General features: G+C 34.4%; 4 protein-coding genes across 4 annotated transcripts; 2 read left to right on the plus strand and 2 right to left on the minus strand.

Moving 5' to 3' along the window:
- Positions 1 to 9,084: 9,084 nt before the first annotated feature.
- Positions 9,085 to 10,371, plus strand: LOC129308552 (bZIP transcription factor 53-like). Its single transcript, XM_054949729.1, has one exon. It carries the CDS (start codon positions 9,646 to 9,648, stop codon positions 10,078 to 10,080), a length of 435 nt encoding a protein of 144 aa, XP_054805704.1. The 5' UTR covers positions 9,085 to 9,645; the 3' UTR covers positions 10,081 to 10,371.
- A 1,376-nt stretch (positions 10,372 to 11,747) lies between these two features.
- On the plus strand, positions 11,748 to 12,092 carry LOC129302762 (uncharacterized). The gene has a single exon (XM_054941648.1). The coding sequence runs from the start codon at positions 11,748 to 11,750 to the stop codon at positions 12,090 to 12,092; it is 345 nt and encodes a 114-aa protein (XP_054797623.1).
- Positions 12,093 to 14,889: 2,797 nt separating this feature from the next.
- LOC129311015 (calvin cycle protein CP12-2, chloroplastic-like) lies at positions 14,890 to 15,415 on the minus strand. The gene has a single exon (XM_054952948.1). The coding sequence runs from the start codon at positions 15,359 to 15,361 to the stop codon at positions 14,978 to 14,980; it is 384 nt and encodes a 127-aa protein (XP_054808923.1). The 5' UTR covers positions 15,362 to 15,415; the 3' UTR covers positions 14,890 to 14,977.
- Positions 15,416 to 20,726: 5,311 nt separating this feature from the next.
- LOC129288931 (cytochrome c oxidase subunit 5C) lies at positions 20,727 to 22,129 on the minus strand. Its single transcript, XM_054925749.1, has 2 exons — positions 21,989 to 22,129; positions 20,727 to 21,107 (listed from the first exon to the last, which is right to left on the minus strand). The coding sequence occupies exon 2, from the start codon at positions 21,088 to 21,090 to the stop codon at positions 20,896 to 20,898; it is 195 nt and encodes a 64-aa protein (XP_054781724.1). The 5' UTR covers positions 21,091 to 21,107; positions 21,989 to 22,129; the 3' UTR covers positions 20,727 to 20,895.
- Positions 22,130 to 22,809: the final 680 nt, after the last annotated feature.

The following is a 22,809-nucleotide window of genomic DNA, read 5'->3' on the forward strand; positions in this document are numbered from 1 at the left end:
TTACCTCCCACATGCCATTAGGCTAAATCACATTTGTCCATCCTTATACTCCCAACAAGTAAAATAAGCAATTTAATCAATTTTCAACACAAGCCAGTTATTTGACCTTATAATCATGCCATTTTAACCAATCCAAAGTAAACCAAATATTAAAATTACAGTCATCCAAATTGTACCAAAAATAGAAATAGTTTGAAAGGCATGATTACATTTATATATTCATATAATTGACAATAAACATAAAAAAGTCCTAATATTGGCAATATAACACATTATAAATCATAAATTAAATACCCAAAAGAGACAGTGGATCTATACCACTAAGCCTCTGGGACTCCTCTACGTGTCACTCGTGGCTCTTCTCCTGAAAATTGTTAATCACATAATGAGACTCAAAAGTCCCAGTAACCAAAGCCAATTTATGATATTGTATACAAACAGTTAAGTGTGTGCTTACTAAGTGAGAATTAAAAATAATATAATTCCAACAAATATAAGAAATATTATAATAAACACAAACAACCATCCTTATATCCCTCCATTAACCTCGAGCCGTAGCCCTCACTCGGTGCTAAATTACCCGGCCAAAGGTAGATTAGCCCGAGCCCTTACAAGCCACCTATTGAGCTACAATAGGGGCGTACCACGTGGCACATAAATACAACAATAATAGCAAGTCTCCCAACACCTCCCACAATAATTAAACAAATTCATAATAATATTGCACAATTATACAATATTACAAAATTCATAATTTTCTCAATAATCACCCAATTAACAAGAAGTAACACTAATCATAAATTAAAAGCATGGTTACCTTGTGGCTTTTTCAATAAATTATTCCTTAAAATTTCTCTCTCTCCACAATCTTCACCAGTAATACAATCTACAAATAACATATTATTTATAAATATTAGTTTCAATTTTTGAAACTAATAAAATAATTCTAATAATAGAATTAAAAATATAACATAATTCCTAATCTCAATCTTAATACAAATCTATAGTTAATACTATTAAGTAAAATTTTTAACTCCTCTTTTAATTATCAATAAACATTAATAATCTAAAAATCAAATTTTAAACTAATTTCTATTATCAAAATTTTTTTTATTTTATAAATTCGTACCTAAAATACCCAAAAATTAAAAATTGAGTCTCTAACTTAGAATCATAATCCTATAACCATAATAATTCATTTCTCATCCCAAATAATCATCTAAACCTCAATAAATCAACATATATTTTCAGATCTAGTTTAGAATTTGATCCATAAGCCACAGATTCAAAGATCATCAATAAATTTATACTCTAGAACATTTATTATACTACTGACAATCTCAAAAATCATATTTATTCAACATAAATTCATCCCTCTTCCAGATCTTAAATTTTCTACTAATTTTCTTACCTCTAAATATTATTATTTTTTTTTTAAAAAAATTTCTATTAACCTAAATTAACTATTAAAATTTAAATTGGGATGTTACACAAACGTTGGCAGACTTTCTAGCTAATCATCCCTCAGTCAGGCTCCCCAAAGATGAGCAAGAACTACCTGTGTTCTCAATAGATCTGGGGCCCTGGGTTCTTAAGTTTGATGGATCTAGTACTGAACAGGTATTTGGAACCAGTATAGTGATAACCTCTCTTACGGGGATAAAAACAATACTATCTTTTCAATTAAATTTTGAATGTACTAACAATGAGGTGGAATACGAAGCACTACTCACAGGGCTTGAGATTCTTCAAGAAATGAAGGCCCGTAATGTGGTCATAGAGGGGAATTCTCAATTAGTTATCAGATAATTAACTGGCGAGTACAAGTTCACAAGCCCAGTTTTAGTGATGTATTATGCCGAGGCTTCCCATATTCTAGAGGAGTTTGAAATAGTAATGCTGATTCACGTTCCTTGAGCTCAAAATTGGGAAGCTAATGAACTGGTTCAAATAGCGTCAGGGCTAAGGTTGTCACCTAAACTCATCAAAAAAGTAATTGTGGTGGAATGGAAAGAACATCCCTTGGTTATTCAGCATGGTTTGACAGTACAGTGCAGTGCAGTCTCATAAGGGTTAGCCCGGGATTGGAGAGATGATTTTAAGAGTTATTTACAAGATCCTAGTCAAAGTTACCCTTACAGAATAAGGATATGCGCTCAATACTTTATTTTAATTAGAGATGAGTTATACAGAAAAGGCCCCAATGGGTTATTACTTAAGTATTTGGCCTTCACTGATTATATGAAGGTTTTAAGGCATATACATAAGGGAGTCTGCGGAGCTCATCAGTTGAGGCCAAAGATGCAATGGCTAGTACGTAGGCATGGCTACTATTGGCTATCAATGATAAAATACTGTATCGAATAGCTAGAAAGTGCAAGAAATGTCAAACTCAAGGGCCAACACAACATAAATAGCAGCATCAGACATGCATTCGATCATCAAACCATAGCCTTTTCGAGGATAGGCCATAGATATAATAGGAAAAATCTATCCAGAATTTCACTAAGTGGGTTAAGGTTGTCCCTATGAAGAAAGTAGAATAAGGCGATGTCATTAACTTTGTATGCGAATAAATCATGTTTTGGTTTGGGATTCCTCAGACGATTACACTAAACCAGGGGACGATTTTCACCGAAAGTGAATTCAAGACCTTCGCCAAGAAAAGTAGAATTAAGTTATTGGCATCCTCACCATATTACCCTCAGGCAAACAGACAGGCCGAAGCTTCTAACAAGATCATCCTTAGAATTCTAAAGAAAACAATTGAAGAGAATCCTTGAGAATGGCACAAACGATTGCCCAAGACACTATGGGCATACCAAATATCTAAAAAAAAAGCTACGAGCATGAGCTTGTATGTGTTAACATATGGGCACAGGGCTATTTTGCCTATAAAAATAGTAGTTCCCTTACTATGCATTGCAAGTAGTCTAGGAAGGCCGTTTAACGACTATAACAAAGCTATGATGAATGAGTTAATCCAGTTAGATGAAATTTGCTTACAAGCACTCGATCATATGATTGCCTAAAAGAAAGAAGTGTCAAGAATATATAAGTGAGATCACATGGAAACTAGTATTACCACCTGGTTCTAAACACAGAACACTCAGTAAGTTTTTGCCTAATTAGAAAGGACCGTTCAAGGTAGAAGAGGTACTTAAAGGGAATACATACATGTTAGCTAGCGTCAACGGGATTTCACACAGACACGCCCTAAACGGAAAATATTTGAAGAAATATTAGCCGTCATTATAATAAGAAAGTGATAAAGGACCCGAGGCTTAGAGTAGCCTTCAGGCATACAAGAGTCAAAGAAAAAAATATTTGTTCTTTATTATTACATTTGAATTGTGTTACAAGGAATTAAGAATAAATAATAAATAAATAAATATACATATGTATAAAGGTACACTATTTATAAAGATTGCACATGAGCTCCCACGTTGCTAAAGCTGAGTCCAGATCCATATAAAGGGTTTGGTGACGTGTAAGGACCGTCTTGAACTCAAGCATAGACTGAAGCTAAGTATTCAAAACAGCTCGTGCCTTATCCAAACCTTGGTAGCAACCTCCAGCTTGGGTTCTGCTAGACCATCTTTAGCTTCAGCTTTCGCCAGTTCTTCTTTAGCCGTTGCAAGCTGGTGCCTCAAGTCCGCCACCTTAGCTCGAAATGCCCAAAGGTGATTAATGTGGGGGCAATCTCCTAGGCCCAGTCTATAGTAGTAGTCATCTAGGTCTTGGTAGTCAAATATTCATCCCTCATTGTCTAGTTGTTCGTCAAATATTCGGACAAGAGGGGGAGTTCTTTACAGCACTGGCTGATAATGCCATAACATATTGGGACTTGAGCTTACAGCACCAACTTAGAGATGGAGACCACCTTCTCCACAGCCTTAAGAGCCCGAATCATCTCCTCAAAATTTTGTTCAGGGATGAGGAAGGGATCACAACTGAGTTGGAACTGTACGACCCTCCAAGCATCCAATATAACATCTATTTTAGGGATGCAAATGCGGGAGAAGAGGGCATCAGTAGGCACCACCTCCAGAGTAGCTAGCTAAAAAAAGTAAAATAACATCAACAAAAGACCAAGACAAAATTAGAAGGAATGGAAAGAAAAAAAGCAAATAAGACTATACCTGAATTGGATTCATAAGTGCTTTATCCTTGCTCGTGGAAGGGGAGGAGTGCGTGTAGACCGTGTTACCGAGCGCAAAGCCTTCTTCACACAACTCATCAGAGTAAAAGAGTTAGCTTAATCCCACACTGAGCCCCATTGAGTAGAGACTGAAGCGGTCAAGGCGTCACTTACAGACTTCGTCTGTAAATCCTCCAAGGACCCCTTAGAGTTCTTACCCTCTTAGATACTTGACAAGTGGGAGGGAAGGATCGGACTAAGTGGGAAGACCATCTGGGGGCCTGCGCTAGCAATAGGGTCTTGGACCCTAAACTCTAACTTGTCCCTCGAGGTGGCAGCAAAAGCTTCCCCTTGATCAAGGGCAGCCCCAACGTCTTCTGAATCGCTTGGGGCTGCAGTAGATAGGGCAACTCCTAAACCTTTATCACGTTCTGCCACTTCCCAAGCCACCTTTTAAGCAACTTCAATTAGGTCCATGGGTGTAGGCTCAGGAATGGCAACGGCTTGGAAAGGGACCATCTGAAGATCGAGGCGCTGGGTCTCTTTCTCGTCTTATTGAATCAAACTCACTCTGCCATCATCAGAGTCTACTGACAGGATCATCGTCCAGTGGTGCTTATGTGTACGCTTTCCTTTCTAAGGTGTAAGGCTGGTTAGGAGGGGGTAAAAGCAGGTTGATCAAGCAGTAGGGGCGTCGTCTTCTTTCTTCTCTTAGCCTTAGGAGATAGGGATGGAGCCCGCTTCCTGTCATCAAGAATATCTCCTCTGTCAAGGTGATTGGAGGAGCTCTTCTTGGCTTTAGATTTTTTAGAGACCGAGGGAACAGAAACTTGGGAGGAAGCGTTGTCTTGCTCCATCCCCTAGACCATGGTCCTCAAGGAAGGGGCCATCGGGGTCTCAAAAGCAGTGAGAGCATTAATGTGGCCCTTAAAAAATGTCATCTGTGTTTGAAATTGTGTCCAATTATGGCCTACAAAAAACAAAGCAGGTTTAATCTAAGGAAACAAAGTAAGAAGGATAAAACTAAGACAAATGTGGAGGAAATATTTACTGGTGTGGCTCTTTATTATGCACTTAAGGCACTAGGGTTACCATTTGTTGAAGCGAAGGCAAGCATCTCTATCTACAAGTTTTACCTTACACTATCTCTGGGTGGTAAGTAGAACGACTATCTAGTCAATAGCCTCCCTATCCAATAGCTTTACATTGATTTGGGGGGATAGGCCCTAAGAGATGCACTGGCTCAGTCTAAACTGGCCCGTCACTTATTGAGGATGATAAGACTCTAAGTATACTTTAAGAGACTTAGAGGAAGAGGCAGTGTACGGCAGCCACATCTTTCTAGGAGTGGTGACTGAAAGGAAGATCTCATCCCTCAGGGGTTTGGCAGGCTTGTTCTTCTTCTCCATCATATACTTATACCAGGTAGGAAGGTGACGGTCAAGAATGTTGAAAGTTTTTAAGATCTTCCCCAAGGACCAGCTTTGCTGACAAAAAAACTCAAAAAAGTTCTTCGACTCAACCAGCGGATGACTACCCATGAGATAAGTGAAGGGATGGTTGGCGTGAGAATTGTCTGGGAATGGCTCCCATTGAAGGTTGGGGAAGTAGGCCGTTGTCTACAACTTTAAAAATCAGACGGGCCCATGAAAGTTGCTGAAGGGCTTCTTGGTCAGCAACTCCCTCATGCCGTTGTAGAGATGACATAGAAACATAGTCCTCAGGGTTATTTGATTGCCACGGAGCAGGGACTGGGCGATCTTTAAATGCAATTGCACAAGCTTCCCTCCTCCTGGGGCCAGGATCCATTGGCTTAATAGGATATGGAGACCAGGTGCTTCATGGCAGTAAAGGGCTCAAAGGCTGGCTTCTCGAAGAATAGCTCCATGATCTTCGTATAGGAGCCTGCGCCCCTAATCTTGTTCTCCAAATCAGCAGGGAAGGTAGTGTAGGAGTCATGCTTCTCGAGGATTGCGTAGAAATTCTCCTCCCTGGTGATGGGTAGCCTTAGGAACATAAAGACGTCTCATAGTGTGAGGGATATCAGATTGAGCTCGAAGATAAAGGCATTGTAGCTCGAAGCCCAGAAGCTAAGGATGGCTATTAGAAGGTCCATGGGGACTCGACATCGACCAGGGATAGCTAAATCAGGTCATATAGACGTATCTCCTTCCACTAAGGTGCATGATCTGACTTCAAACGCCTCACCCAGTTGACCCAAGCATGAGGAGATTGGGGCCAGTTCTTGAGTTTTTTGCAGGACAACTCAAGGGAGGGTAAGGTCGTTCGAGCCAAGACCAGGTTGCGAATAGAGGTCAATGGCTATAGATTTAGTTGCGTGGGAGCAGTGACTTTGGATACGTTGGGAGAAATTATCAGATGCCTGACGTCGCTCTTATTGGAGATTTAAAAACTCCAAGGCAAAGTGCTAGACAAAAAGGAAGCACATTTAGAATACTTTTCAATAAAATAGAAGGGCTAAACACGAGAAGCGAGAAACTTACCAAAAAACCATTAATTCGTGAAATGACAATCGTCCTAAAAAGAAATGAATGATTATTAGAGTAGGAAACCAGTCTAAAGGAAAAAAGGGTTTTTAGACCACTAGATACATACTGTCACGAGCCCGCCTAGTTGGTTAATCGAGTTTCGAATAGTCACCGGAGAATCTGGCAGACTACCAGCTGAAGTAGAAGAAGGTGTGGCGGCAGATGAAATAGTAGAAGTGGATGAAGCCATTTGAGAGATAGGGTAAGAGAAATATAGCAGACTGAAGACTTAAAGTTTAAGAAACGACAAAGAAAGCAAGAGAAGTGACTAGAATATAGAAACGAGTTTATATCGACAGAGGGCGCCAAAAAACAAAGTGACGTTTCAGTTTTTTCAAACGTGCCATGTGGCTTATGTTACCACCCATTGGCACGCAAGGGCATTGTTTGGGCTAAATATGAAACATCACTCAAATAGATTACAAGGTTAGTTGGGTTGAGTAATCAAAGTGTCAGGCCTAATATAAACAAAAGGGGCCGCCCCTGAAGCTTAATAAAGTCCACAACAAGTAAATATGCCAAAATCCCATTAGTTTCAAATATCATACCGTTAGCACGAAGACACGATGCTAAGTGATGCCGAAATCTATGCCCAAATGGTTTAGTGAAATAGGCTGGTTATCAAAATAAAGAGACTGTGCTATAAGTTTCGCGAGATTCCTGATTCTTCGACAGAACGTGCTAAGTAGAGAAGGCTAGTCAACACTCAATCAAGACTCGCATATTTTACATTCATTAGCCCTTTTCAGTTCTTAGTTTTTAGTCTGTAATTTTCTACGCTTCAATAAAATTATACACTTGTTCTACCAAAGCCTTATATCTTTTTACATTCGAGCGAACTATGATAAAGGAACTCGAGATTCTTTTCGTTATCTATTGAGATTCAACATCTCTGGCACACCTGATATTTATTGTTTAATCATGAACATATACCAAATTTGTAAACCATACAAAAGTAGTTTCAAATTAGTATAAAGGTAATTTCATAGAGAAATTTAATTTCAAATAAGTCAATTGAGAACTCATAGCCATTATTACATTTAGCGAGACTAAATTATCATTTTTTATTTTAGAGTAATTTACTTGTCATTGTCCCTAAAATATAAACATAGTATACTTTCTCAAAAAAAAAATATTTATATTAAAATTTTTTTTACATATATTTCTATTAAATTTTTGACCAAAAATTTTAATATTAAAAAATTTAGAATTGATAAATTATGCACATTTTTAAGCCAATTTTATGATGTTAAAATCATACATAATTCCTTTAATATTTTTAAATATATGCAAATATTAATGTAACAAAAAAAGTTTAACTAGTTATTTTAAAAACTTTAACCTATTTTATTTCAAATAGTTATTTGTTTAAATACACATATATATAATTTTATAACAAATAGATATATGGTCAAGTTTAAATATAAAAGGATTTCACCAAGAAATGAAAGAATTATATATTAAAAATAATTTTAAAAGAATTAATATAATTTATTTTTATATAATTACTTTCGACTACTTTGAGTGTAAGAGAATAATGAGAAGGATAATTTAAGAAAATACTTTTATCACATAACAAATATCAATTTAATTAACTAGGCGTACATAAAAGACTAATCAAACAGGACTTCAACCTAACCCAAATTCTTGAGTCAAGCAATGTGTGATCTAGTCTGATTCTAATATAACATAATAAACTCAATTAATATAATAAAATTACTTATAGTTATATAAAATTTATCACAATAACAATAATTATAAATCCATAACAAGAAGAAAAATGTTTCAGTTACAATACAAATGACTTAGATTAAACAACTTTCAACATGTTTAAAATTCATTATACCAAGTTAATAACAAATTTTACAAGTAAAAAAAGAAAATTGAGGTTGGTCAATGTTTAAATTTTACTCAATATTTATGGCCTTACAAGTATAAAATATAAAAAATTGCTAATTATTATTATAAATTAAATTATTATAATAATAATTAATAAATTAATTATAATTATATTAAATAAATTTATAAGTTTAGGTTAAGTGATATGAATGTCCAGCCTCTTGTTCAATCCAATTTTAAAAAAAAAAAGGTTTGATAATTTTATCCCTGGAAGACCAAATTTTAGTTGGATTGCAGAGGATCTGATTTATCTTGAATTAAATTGGATCGAAGTGGACCGAAAGGGGGTGCGAAGCTACCGTCATAGTGTATTTACTATTTGCCTATGCCAGCTGTGACGCGGTCACTAAAAAATGAAATTCCTCAAAGTCAGCACTGTAATTGAAATTAATTTTTTTAATCTTTTTAATAATTCGGCAAATGAGAATGAGAGCAATAATAATCCGCCCTTCCAGTGCGTTCCACGTCTCCCTTTGAGCCTTTCCTTCTCCGATCTATAAAATTATCCCGTCTCCAACGTTAAAAGCCTTCTTTTTCCCCATCTTTTCACCTAACCCTAATTCTGTGCTCTCCTCTCCTTCAACTTGCGCCCGGCCGTGGCTTTGTCGGCTCGGTTTCTCTTTTTCTTCTCACCATCTTTCCATCTCCTTCCTCTCCTTTGATTGTTATCATTTTCGGAAGATCGTGTCTCTGATAGTCAGGTTTCTCTCAGACCTAGGGTTTCGGTTGGCTATCATAGCTTGATTGGGTTTGATTTGTGCGTTGAGGCATATGCCTCTGCAAACTACCTCAATGTTTTCGGAATTTCTATGATCTTCGCCAACCCCATGCGTCGATTTCGTTTGCTGCACTCCTTCTCTGTCGTGTTTCTGTACTGGTTCTATGTTTTCTCATGAACTGCATCTCAATCCCTTGATCTACACATTCGGTGTTTGAATCCTTGTTTTCTTTAGTATCTTGACATTAGATCTCACAGTCCTATTTCGATTAATTATTAACGACCACCCATTCGTGTCTGTTATTCGATTAAGAAACCCCCTTGTAAGTTATAGGAGAATGGCTTCGAATCACCGTCCAGCCAGTTCAGGATCTGATGACCCAAGATCTGATGCTATGGACGAGAGGAAAAGGAAGAGGATGCAGTCTAACCGTGAATCTGCGAGGCGATCGCGGATGAAGAAGCAGAAGCAACTGGAAGATCTGACCAATGAAATCAGCCGATTGCAAAGTGCTAACAGTCAGTTAGTTCAGAGCATTAAGGAAAAGGAGGATGCATACAATGAGATCGAGTCCAACAACACTGTCCTTAGGGCACAGACTATGGAGTTGTTCGACCGATTGCGTTTTCTGAACTCGATACTTGAGATCGCTGAAGAGGTCAGCGGGCTCTCTGTTGAGATCCCCGAGATACCAGATCCTCTGCTGAAGCCATGGCAGCTTCCTTATCCGATACAGCCGATTACTGCTTCTTCAGACTTTGTCCTGCATTGATCTGAGGCTTGTTAGTTCGTGCATTTAGTCATTTATCCCTTTCGAGTTGTCTATTGGCATGATGCATTCTAATTGTTCTGTTTGTTTCTGATGAGTCTGTTAGTCTTCCTCTGTTGGGTTTCTTTAGCCAAATGATGTTTGGGAGTGCTTTTGTCATTTTTTATATGGTTTCTTGGCGTAGTTTGTAGTTTAATTGGTACCTTGTTGTCTGGTATTGTGAAATGCGTGTGCTTTTTATGTTATTATCTTTGTATGTTTAGTGCTTATCAACAAAAAAATTATTTGCATTGACGAATGGCGCTCCTTGCATGGTAGTATCATATTGCCGTAGAACATACCGACCTGTGCCTTTTATAGCTCTTCAGTGTGGTGATTTTGAAGTTGCGCTGGTTTGAAATATCGTTCTTCTGACGTGGGAGTGACGATTATAAGCAATTGAACATCGAGGTGGTGTTTTGTAACAATTTAGGCGAATAAATCAAGTCTGCTACTAGGTTACTAATGTAATGTTGGGTAACTAGAATAGTATTTTGTAAAAAGGAAATGAAAAACATGTCTATTTGAATTTTTTTTTTCATACATTTCTCTTTTTTTGAAATAACATTATTTAAGTTTTCAATCAATTTCTCAAATTCTGCGAGGGCTTTTAATTTCTGAAATTTCGTGGATTTAAATTAAAGCTAGTTTGTGTGAGCTACAGGTTAGGTAATTCATTAACAAAATCTACCAAAGCTCATCTTTCTTTGTGATCATGCTCTCGTTAAATCACTAACTTGTTAAGCGATGGCGTGAAGGGCTAGAATTTGCAAGCCTCTTGTATTCTTCGCTATCCTAAAATGACCAATGGGTTGAAATCCATTCTTGAATGTTTTAATTCTTGAGATGATGTTTCTTGCATTAAGCACTCCCAAACTACTATTTTACGCAGTGCATGATTATTTGATTAATTGTGGGGTTATCAAGTTTATTAGAAAATACGTATTATACTATGATTGAATTCTAACAAGAAAAGTACAGGATTATAGTTGAAGTTGATTCTATAAATCGTAATTGTTATCATTCGATTGAAAGTGCACCTTAATCCAGTTCCAGTGAGTCATTTGAAAACACCAATGAGGTATCGATTGAGGTGATTCGGATATTTCCGTTGTCTTCCTAATTTGGAAAGCCTTTGAGGAATTAAAATGAATGGATTGGAAAACGACAACGAAGTATCATTTGAGCTGATTCCGATATTCCCATGGACATCCTAATTTGCAAAGAGCCTTTTTAGGATTTAAAATGAATGGATCCCAAATAAATGGTATGACCATATCAATTTTAACGAATAATCTTAAAGCAACAACTATTTGTATAACTTTAACAAGCGTAGCTAGCTGCAGACCATGACAACCAAGGTATCCTTTGAACTGATTCCAGTATTCTTGTAGTATATCCAGTGTCTTGTTATGAGCAATGTTTCTGAGAGAGAAACAAACTCTTAAGTTGTTGGATAGGAGTGTTTTGTTCACTATTATTTGCTAGGGCTTTTGCAAACGCTAGAAAACTTTTATTTTCGAAGGCAAATTTGTGAGTGTGGATAAGATTGTCTCATGAGCCGAGGCGATGATTGCAATGTCAAGTGAGGCACGACAGGAGCTATTTAGGATTTTCTAGGTAATTCCTTGATGACCGCGAATGTGATGGGATGGAGTCCATCGGAAGAGGGGTGGTTGAAACTTAACGTTGATAGAGCCTATGCTTCTACTGAAAACATCACTGCCTGTGGGGGACTGTTGCAAAATGAGAGTGGTAACTTACTCTTTGGGTTTATGTATCGACTTGAAGGAGGTGATAGCTTAACTGTGAAATTGTGGTCAATTTTGGTTGGACTAAAAATGATGTGTGATTTAGGCTTTAGAAAGATAATTCTTGAATTTAACTCTACAAATGCCTTGGAGCTTGCTACTATGGAACCTAACATGGAGCACCTTGACTACGTTCAACTACATGAAGTGCACCAACTTCTTTAGCGTGATTGGGAGGTTTATCCTCAGCATATTCATAGGGAATGGAATCGAGTAGTGGATTACCTCGCCAAGCAAGGCTTGCTACGGGACCTTTTTTGTAATTGGTTCTTGAACCCATGAATGCTCTTGTAGAATTATGGATTCTAATGAGGTTAGGAGTAACTATGTAGCTTGGCTACCCCTCTTTTATTTTAAAAAATATATATGCAATGTTTTCTCTCATAAGCTGAGATAGATCCACAGCACCTCTAAGGTACAAAAAAAAAAGAAGTTAAATTTACTTGTTTTTTCTTTGTTAAATTTAATTTTAGCCCCCACCTATAATAAAGTTTTGCATTGTGGTCCCCAATAAAGTTGGTTCTAGATCCACGCTTATGAGTCATATTTAATTGATTAGATTCACGAAAATTTAAAATGTTACAACCATGATGATTAAGATTGAATACAAATAGTTTGAAATTAATTAAATGAGTTAATTTATTATTGGATCAGATATCTAATTAATTGGTCTTTCATGTGTGCCTGATTTCTTTTATATCGTTTCATCTTAAGTCAAATCTGACCTTCCCAAACTAACGAGAAAAACTCCCCCCAACTCCCTTCTTTTTTCTTAATCTTTATTGTTGCAATCTGTAAATGAATAGTTGACATTGTATATGAGATGATATATTATTTATTAGTTATAAACAGAATAATCTTCTATAAATCTTATATTTATATTTAATGCATATTAATTATTTAGTTTTTATACTTTTAACTTGGCAACAACTAGTTCTTGAATTTTGACTCAAACATAGTCCGGTTTTTAAATTTTGACTTAACACAACTCAACCATTATAATTTTAATAATTTAAAATAAATAACTTTATTTTTATTCCTTTTATTTTCTAAAATATAAAAACCAACAATTTAAACAGTTAAATTATAGATAATGAATTGTAACAAGTTAAAATTTAGAAATTAAATTGTAATTAAATCAAAACTATGAGAGTAAGTGACAATGGTTAATTTTTTTTTTCTTATATCTATATCCACTTATATCTATATCCTTTCATGTTTTGTACGTTGTATGGAAAAGAGTGTAAGAATTTAATTGCATCAAAAGGACAAACTATGGTGATTTATTATTATAAACCATTGTAATATTGAAGCTCATGGTATTATCAATGCAGTCATCACAATCAGAAAATTTAACGTTGTGAATCCCTCTGGTGTCCTGTTGCCAAACCTATCGAAGCATCACCGATGGTGCTTCAAACTTCATACGCTCCGACGAACTGCACGATGTTATGATCAATTGGCTGCAGTAATTAGTATGATCCGAATACTATCCTCGTCAATCTCGTTACAATTTCTAAGGTTTAAAGCAACTTTCATTTTACATTACATGTAAACTTGGCCGAATACTTGTATAAAAATAATAATAAAAGTAAAGTGGAGATAACGAGAGAGGAGGATTTGATCCCGTCTCGCTTGAAGCTTTTCAAATTTCCAAAAGTTGGCCAAAGGAATATATGGGCCTGTTTGTTTTATGTTTTTAATTTTTTTTTAAATATTTTTGAAAATAAAAAAATTTAAAAAAACTTGTTTAGACAAGTATTTTTGGTTTAATTGTTTTCAAAAACAAAAAATAAAAAAGTTATTTTAATTTTAATTTTTATTTTTAAAATATACTACATTTGGTTATTAAAAATTATAACTATCCTGATTATATTTATACTTCTTTTCACATACGGAAATATGAAATTCAGACTTATGTGACAAGCCACGGTCCTGAAAGAATCACTAATGAAATACCACACCAGGGGCGACATGGGCACGTAAAAAAGGAAAGAGAGGTATGGGGCTTCTCTCACTTTTGGCATAGCGGGCCCCCAGCGGGAGGCTCGCACAACGGGCTATTAGTTAAGTGGTAGAGCGCACCCCTGATAATTGCGTCGACAGGTTTAGGTTCGGCCTCAATAGAAAAATAAAAACGAAGCACCTAACAACGTATCTTCACAGATCGAGAACTACGAGATCGCCCCTTTCATTTTGGGGTGACGGCGGGATCATACCATTCAAACTTTTTTTTCATGCTTTTCTCGAGGGTTTGGAGAAAATTGCAATCAATAGGATTTTCCTAATCCTCCCTTTCCAAAAGGAAGAATTGAATTGGCATCGAGACAACAAAATTTCTTTTATTGAAGAGACCCGCGGTTCTTTTGTTGAAATAAGTACAAATGGTTTAATTTGAGATTTTCTACGAATTGACTTAGTGAAATCCCATATTTCGTATATCAGAAAAAGGAATGATCTGTCCGGTTCAAGATTGATCGCTGATAATGAATCAGATCGTACTAATATCAATCCATTTTATTCTATTTATTGCAAGGCAAAGATTCAACAATCACTTAGCCAAAATTACGAAACTATTCATATCTGTTGAATAGAAATAAGGAATTTATATCTGCTTATTATCATTATTATTAATTTATTTTTTAATTCTAATTTTTTTAATATTAACTTAACGAAACAAATTTTTATTTTGTTTTGTTTTGAAAAATAATTTTAAAACTGTATTATAAAAATGTTTTTAAAAACAAAAAATAATAACAGAAATCAAATAGGCCTATAACTCTAAACTATTGCTGTCTGTATAACTTTCTCAGTGAAGCAGCCACCACGAAAAACAGTTTCATTAATTTCAATCAGGCAAATGTGTAATCGGATTCCTATATATATATATATATATATAATGATTTTATTTATTAATTGCCTTTCGTGAGAACAAAAAAAAAAAAAAAGAGGAGGCAAGTGATTCACAATTAAATAAAAATTAAGTAATAGCGGTGTGCTCGTATAACGCAACAGAGACATAATATGATCGCCACCCACAATTTTCGCTATCAATTATCGTAAGTGCGGCACTCATCGGTCTCCGGGTTGTCCTTGCAGTAGTTCTCGAGCGGGTCGGACTCTTTCTTATTGTCCCTCGCATGGCTGGCCGCCGCGCTCAGCTCCTCCACCTCGTCCCATGCCGCCGCACACTCACCGCCAGCTGGGTCACCGGAGCATGCCTCCTCCGCGTTCTTTATGCTTTCTTCAACCTTGTCGGATATACTTTCCGGAGCAGCACGCACAGGTCGAGCAGACCTAAGAATTCGACCCGACCCGATCCTGGCCAGGCACCTTTGGTTGAGCAGCAGCGGGAACTTGACGGTGTGTGAGTTTTGCAACAAGTCTGATGCCCTGGGCACAAGTGAAAGGCTCACACCACTTATTGCTGCCATTCTTGTTCCTCTCCTAAGTCGCGATTTGGAACGAGGATGATATTTAATGAGGAGAAAGCATCTGAAGGCATGCATACATATTTATAGATGAAGCCGGGGGATCTGGGCTTAAAAATCAGAGGGACTCTTATCACATGACGATCAGTTACGTTCTGCCACGTGGAACCTTGTAAAGATATTTTGCTGTGAGGGGGAAAAGGGGAGGTCTTGTTTTAGAAGTTCCACATGTATGGGATGATGGAAGGCAGCAACTAGAATTCCGTCCGCTAATGTATTGTGGGAAGGAAGAAGATCAGATCAGATCGACGAGTGTGGGAGGAAGGAGTCAAAAATAATCGGAAAAATCTTGATATTTTGGTGCCTTTGATGCCATTTGTCCACTGTTTTTTTTTTGTCTGCTGGTGAAAATATCAATCGTCCATCTGCATGCTCACGCTCCTGTATGTTTCGCCAGCCACATGTTACTTGACCAACGATACATTGGGGGATCGATTTGGGGGCAACATGACTTGCCGTGAAAGAAATTGGCTAGTTGATCATCTTTTATGTGTGTTTAATTTTTAATTTATCAAAAGTCTATTTAACAAAAATTTACTTAACAAAAACTAATTTAGTAAAAATTAGTTATTATAATAAAATTTATACTTAAATAAATTTTTTTAAAAATTAGTTTAGTACACTAAAAATTATTTGAATTATGATAATAAAATATATTTTTGAATGTACAATTATCAAAAAAGACATTAATTTATGATGATTTGTAATTTTTATTATACAAACCTAATATTATATTTCAAATATTTAAAAAATGTTATAAAGATTTTAAATAACATAAAATTTAATTTATAATGCTAAAAATTTAATCTCTAATTATTTATATTTTTTTAATTTGTAATTTTAAAAAATATGATAAAGATTTGTAATTTTTATTATACATTAATGCTAAAACTTAACATGATTAATTATTTAATTTATAATGCTAAAAACTTGATACCTAATTAATAATTGAAATGATAATTACATCTTTAATAAATTAACTATTTTTTTAAATAAAAGAATAAGAAATTAAACTTAAGGCAGTATGGTTACATAATATAATTTTCACATCCACTTTTTAAAAGTTTCAAATAATTATGTTTCTTTTAATTACTGTTTAAATGTGATATTATGATGTGCTTTCTTATAAAATATTTTATTCAAATAACTTTTAATATTTTAAAAGTAAAAATTTTACTTTTTAAATATAAAACGCAAACAAATCAAACAGCCATTTTGTTGTATGCATGCCTTAAAAAGATGCGCAGGAGTACAGGACTAGAACTTGAAAAGAGATTTTTTTTTTCTTCCCAGTATTGGAAACTTGTAATGTTAACATGAAATTGTTAATGTTGCATGGATTAATTTTTGAAATACAGAGAATATAAATGAGGATGACTTTCAACTTCAACGGCAAGGAGTAGTGCATATTCAAAATTTCCAGCAGAAGGATTTCTAGTGGAGAAATTCACGTTCTAATATTCACGCAGATGTTAAAGAAATAAGTATCTAAGCAATAACCAGAACAGTCAAATAATCAAAAGAAAATTTTTGCCCCGACAATGATAAACGCGCTCGCGCGCGCGCGCGATTTTTCCTTAGAAGTCTTTTGATCTAATATTAAATATATTATATATATTATTCACTCGTAAAACGAAGCCACGTATTGAAAAAAACGTGTGTCTGGAGACGGGGAAGAAGTCCTGAAGCATTGTAATCTTCATTTTGATGGTGCAAAAAGCTAACAGCAATTCGCCACATTGGATGTGTTAATATAATAATGTTAGTGATCATTTTCTATTAAAATATTCATATTCAAGAGTTTTCAACCTTCCAAATCCCTGATGGTCAAAAAACTCTTTAAACCCCTGATCAGTGCATGGAGTGACTTTCGAAATCAGGATTTTGACTTCTGCGTATCAACTCGTGCATTTATGACTATTTATTGCTCCCAAAGTAATTTTGTCAAGAATGAACCTCATGTTAAGAGGGAAAATAGTTTCTACTCTGAAATTAAACTCACCCTTGTCTTCACGATATGATCGAGGGTTGAGCAATCAAGTTATCGAGGGAGACGATCTACCGCATCCCGCAGAAACGTTCAAATGCTAATTATCACTGCAATCACAACGCGCATGCAATTCATGCAATTTATTTTATTTTATTTTATTTTGGTGAATTGATGTCTACTTCTGCATATGATTTAAATGAACTCGTAAGTCTGGAACCTGGATGGCACTTTTATCTGGTCAACCAAATGCCTTGATCATAGTGATCAGAAGATTAAGCGAGCAACTCACACTTAATCTGCTTGTACTCAAGGTCTAGCACACCCTAGCCAGGCTACGTCAAATTTTATTTCAAATCAGTACAATTTTGGCTTTTTTTATATATATGCTATAAATAATAATAATAAAAAAAACCTAAATACAGCACTGTGAAAAGCATTTACTCAAACACTACCAAAAATTGATCAGAATGGGAACAAGATTATATTTGTGAAGAGTTCATTTAGGTCACGAATAATTTTGCAATCAGAAATTATTTTCTTAATGAAAAGTGAAATCATTCCCTAAGTAAATGAGATCAGCTTTTTTTTTTTACTAACAAAACATAATATTTTCTATTCTACTTTCTCTCAACTTACTCCATCGAAAGTTGAATTGCCTCTTTCACAAATTCCTCAACATGGACTGAGCAACGATGTGGTGATTACTTGTTTATCAAACCATCAATTAAAAATGAAAATATACAGGTGAACAACAGCCTCAAGATTTTGGTTACATTTCAGCTTTATCATTATCATCACCTTTTTTCACCTCTCTTCATCCTACTCAATTTGAGTTTCATTACATGCCATCCCCCTCATCATCTAAAGTAGGTAATCCAAGCAAGTCAGGCTCAATTCAAACCTAGCTTACTCAAATCAGGCTTAAAGTATCCTGCTTTTTAAAAAATCTCATATAATTATGCCCAGCCTTAACTTTTTTGAGCAGGCATGCTCAACATACAAATATAACTGGTAATTTTAGTAGTCAAATTTGTTTGAATCAAGCTTAAAGTATCATACATGTAAAAAAAAAATCCATATGGTCAAGCCTGACCCTAACCTTTTTTCAGCGAACTTAGGCTAGCCTATTGAGCTTAACACAAATTATCGACTCTATTGATATCATCCCTTTTCAATTCACTTGCTTCTACTCAATTTAGATCATTCATGTTATTACTTAATAATCTTGCACTATTTTTGGCTAAATACAACATTTCTACTTTTGAATGATCCAAATAGTATAGGATTATTAAATAAAGACAAGAACAATCCAAATATTTTGACATGTAATGAGATTGACTAAAATTTTAAGACTTTTGTTCTCCTACATTTTTACTTTCAATAGGTCATTGAATAGAAAAGTAACCACCACATCATTTACTTGGTTTATCTCAATAAATTTATGGATGAGACAGCTCAACTTTTGATGGAGCATGTTGAAAAAAAGTAGAATAAAAAATATTATGTCTTGTTAATAAAAAAAAAAGCTGAACTCCAATTTCACTTTTCATTAAAAAAAATAATTTTTGATTGCAAAATTTTTCTTGACCTAAACAAGTTCTTCACAAATATAATCTTGTTCCCAATTTGAACAATTTTTGGTATAGTATTTGGGTAAATACTTTCAACTAGGGCTATGCAAAAGTCTGATTGTCTTATCTAACCCATTCGAACCTAAAAGTCTTGTCTTGTTTGGTTTAGTAAAAGATTGGTCCAAACGACTAAAGAGACCAAAAAAACCATACTAACTTCTTGAGTTAGACCAAACAGGAGACTATGCTCTCAAATCACTTGATTCAATTTGATCTTATAAAATTATTTTAATATAATTTTAATTATTTTTAATATACTTGAATAGTTTAAAGTTTGATCTCAACATTTCTCTTATTCACATTTTACTCTTCTATTTAATATAATTTGCTGTAATATATATTAGACATATTGTTGAAGTTTATTAAATGTTGTTGTTACTATTGTTGAAGTTATAAATTTGAATCATTTAAATTTTAACTAAAATGTTTTTGTTGTGGTTGTTGGATATTATTATGAATTTTTTATGATTATAAGTATTTTTATTATCTTAAATTTATCATAATGAATGAATTGTTATCTCTCATACAAGAAAAAAGAAAAACTAAATGAATACTAAATTATTGAGACTACTCTTCTAATCCTATAGACCAAATTCAATCTCGTTAATCTTCAGGTTACAACTGAAGTAGACCAGACTATAAGTTGACTAACTCAATATTTTTCATGAAAGAGATTAAATTTTGGATTAGACTAAAATTCAGTATTACTCAATCTTTTGTGTACCCCTACTTTTCATGGTGTAGTAAAAAGCCTAAAACTGTAGTAAAAAGCCTAAAACTTCAACCATCCACGCATATGGCATGAACCTTTCATTTTACCTCCCCTAAATCAAGGGAGTCTCGTCCAAAAAGCAACTTCAAAACTTATGAGCTGATTCCCAGAAATCCTTAACAATATTGAAGTCAAACCTGGCAAATCCATTGTTCTCATTCAAATTTACGAAATCACACAAACTGCTAAAAATAGTTCCTTGAAAAATGCATTGCCTAAAGGCACCATAAGTTCATAACATAAAAGATTTTTATAGGCCTTTTGGTATCACAATGCCCATAACTTTCTATACCACAGCAAATTAAAAAAAATGTTTGAATCTTGCCCTACCTATCCCTAGTCAAATAAAACATTTTAATATTTCCCTCAAAGTGCAGTAAGGTTATAACAAAGCACGTAGTTCTACACATAGGAAGAATTTTATATCGTGAATTCTATTTCTATTCTATTTATTTTTTAAGAAAAATTGAGATTCGAAATATTCCTATTCTTAAATTTAAAAAAATCAAAATAAAAAAAATAGAATTCGAATTCAAAATCTTAATAGAAGATTTTTTTTGATTATCAAATTCAATCAATTAAATTTTGAAATTTAGAAATATATAAATATTAATTCAAAATTCAATATTCAATATATAGAAATAATTTTAAATAATAGAAACAATCTTATTTAATATATTTTCTTGGAACACGGCACGTTTGTAATGTGTCCGTGCTTCATAAATCTCCAAGACAGATACATACATTTTTTCAGATTCTTACAAAGCTCATACTTATGATTTTACTTTTTGTATGCTTGTCAAACATTTTTACATTTTTAAAAGTGAGATACAAATCCCGAAGGAAAATATGAGAAAACAAACACAACTATGTAAGCAGTAAAAGCCAAAAGATAAGACAAGCAACAAAAGAAAGTAGAGCAAAACTTAATAAAATTTCCAGGCCAGCAATACAGTCCACAACTCAATGCAGGAAACTTATTCTTTTAAAGCTTAAAATAAGTTCAGCTCATCTGATTTGAAGAGCCAGTCATATAGTAGAGAAATGGCTAATAAATGGATGGCACAGATACAAGGCATGAGGTTTACTCTTCATCTGCAATAACACTAATCTCACCTTTCTCTAGTAAATCATAAAAGGTCCTGACTTTTCTCTGTTCATTCCAGTGATGCATCTTCCACACGCTACCAGCAGCAATAGCAAGTACGAAACCAATGCATATCTCCTTCACAACACTTGGCCCTTTCAAGGTAGCATGAGCAATCCTTGGTCCAGCCATTTACTTCTGTCTTCAAGCTTGTTAATTTTACCCAAAAAAAAAGACCCAAACCCATTAGTTTTGAAAAATCTAATAAATATCAAACTGGGACGGAAGTCAAAAAACAGTGGCATCCATTCCCAACAATCAATCCTTCAATCTAGATATAGATATACGAATTCCAATTGGATGAAGCTCATTTTAATATATCTATCAATTAAGAAGAAACAGTCACACTAGAGAACTATTTGCTGCGGGATATATTACTACCTCAACCATCATTATTTTACTAAACAGAGAAATTATAATTTCTGAGTTCTGGCATTTGTTTTAAGGTGTGGATCTTATAGCTATCAATTCTTAAATGCTAGTTTCAGTTTATCCTTGATCCCCAACCACGAGTTCGTATACAAAGTATCAGTTTAGCAAAGCTGCTTCTGGTTCTTCAAAATTTCTTCGCTATCAATTCTACAGTAACGGAAATTCTGCAAGCCTAATCCTCAAAACCCTAGGAGTAAGTAGAAAACTTGCATAGCCATTGTCTCTCACACCAAACAGCAACAGATTTCTACTTCTATGACTTCTAATTCGCCTTAAAGGTATTTTAAAAATCGCTCAATCGCATTGGATGAAACGTCAGCAGGCTAAAAGATCGACAATTTATACATAAGGCTTCAATACAGTTCCCAGCTTAGCATCGTTTTCCCAGTGAATTCAAGAAAATAGAATAGATCCACCAAACGAGCAGCTAATTTTCGTCAATTGACAATAGCGGCGCAAATTAACCCTAATTAGCAAATCATAATAGAAAAATCGCCGAAAAAAAAAACGAATCTAAATAAATCGTGCTAATGATGCTGTGGGGGTAATATGAATATCCATTACAGCAAACTGAAGGGCGGGGGGGGGGGGTGCTCACCGGAATGATGGCAATGGATCTCTTCCACGCGAAGAAGTCGTTGGGGATTTAGAAATATGACGCCGAAGGGAGGATATACAGTCTTGAGAAACTTCGTCCAGGCTATGAGGTCAAATGGGCCGACCAGCCCAACTAAAAAATAATAATAATAACCCATGCGGACTGGTCCCTTTTTTTAGGTTGATCATACACGTAACCATTCTTATGATTTTTGAAGGTGAGTCGGCCAATAAAAAAATATTGGCCCAGGCGTGAGGTGATTATGATTTGCCCATTCAAAAGTGTCTGTCTATATATAAATATAAATTAATTTAGACTCTCAAAAGTGCTTTTGAAAAACTTGCATTTTAATAAAAGCTATTTAGATAATTTATTTAAGATTACGTTTTAATTTTATCCTTGTATTTTTTTTAAATGTTGGGCAATTTATACTCTTAAATTCAACAATTTTACTTTTAAATTATTCTTTTGAAGAGTAAAAAACATTTTCTATTAATCAAGAGTTATTTTTTTTATTTTTTTATTGACGTGGCACGTGCGTGACACTCACACACTATGACATATAAAATTTTGACTATGTACTTTGGTGTTAATTTGCTCTTGGATTCTTTTTCTAAGAGCGCCAAATATCTTAAAGTTTTTTTAAGGGTTGAGCACCTTGAAATCTTGTTAAAATAAAATTTAATAAATATTATTAAAATATTAAGTATTTTAATATTTAATAATTTAAATATTATTATTTAAAAAATACAATACCCAATTTAATATTTTAATATTTTTTATATTTTATAATTTTGTATTAAAAACTAACGAATGAACCT

The sequence above is a fragment of the Prosopis cineraria genome, unplaced genomic scaffold, assembly GCF_029017545.1.
Source record: "Prosopis cineraria cultivar Desert tree isolate PC_DT_omini unplaced genomic scaffold, ASM2901754v1 PC1, whole genome shotgun sequence".
Lineage (NCBI taxonomy): Eukaryota > Viridiplantae > Streptophyta > Magnoliopsida > Fabales > Fabaceae > Prosopis > Prosopis cineraria.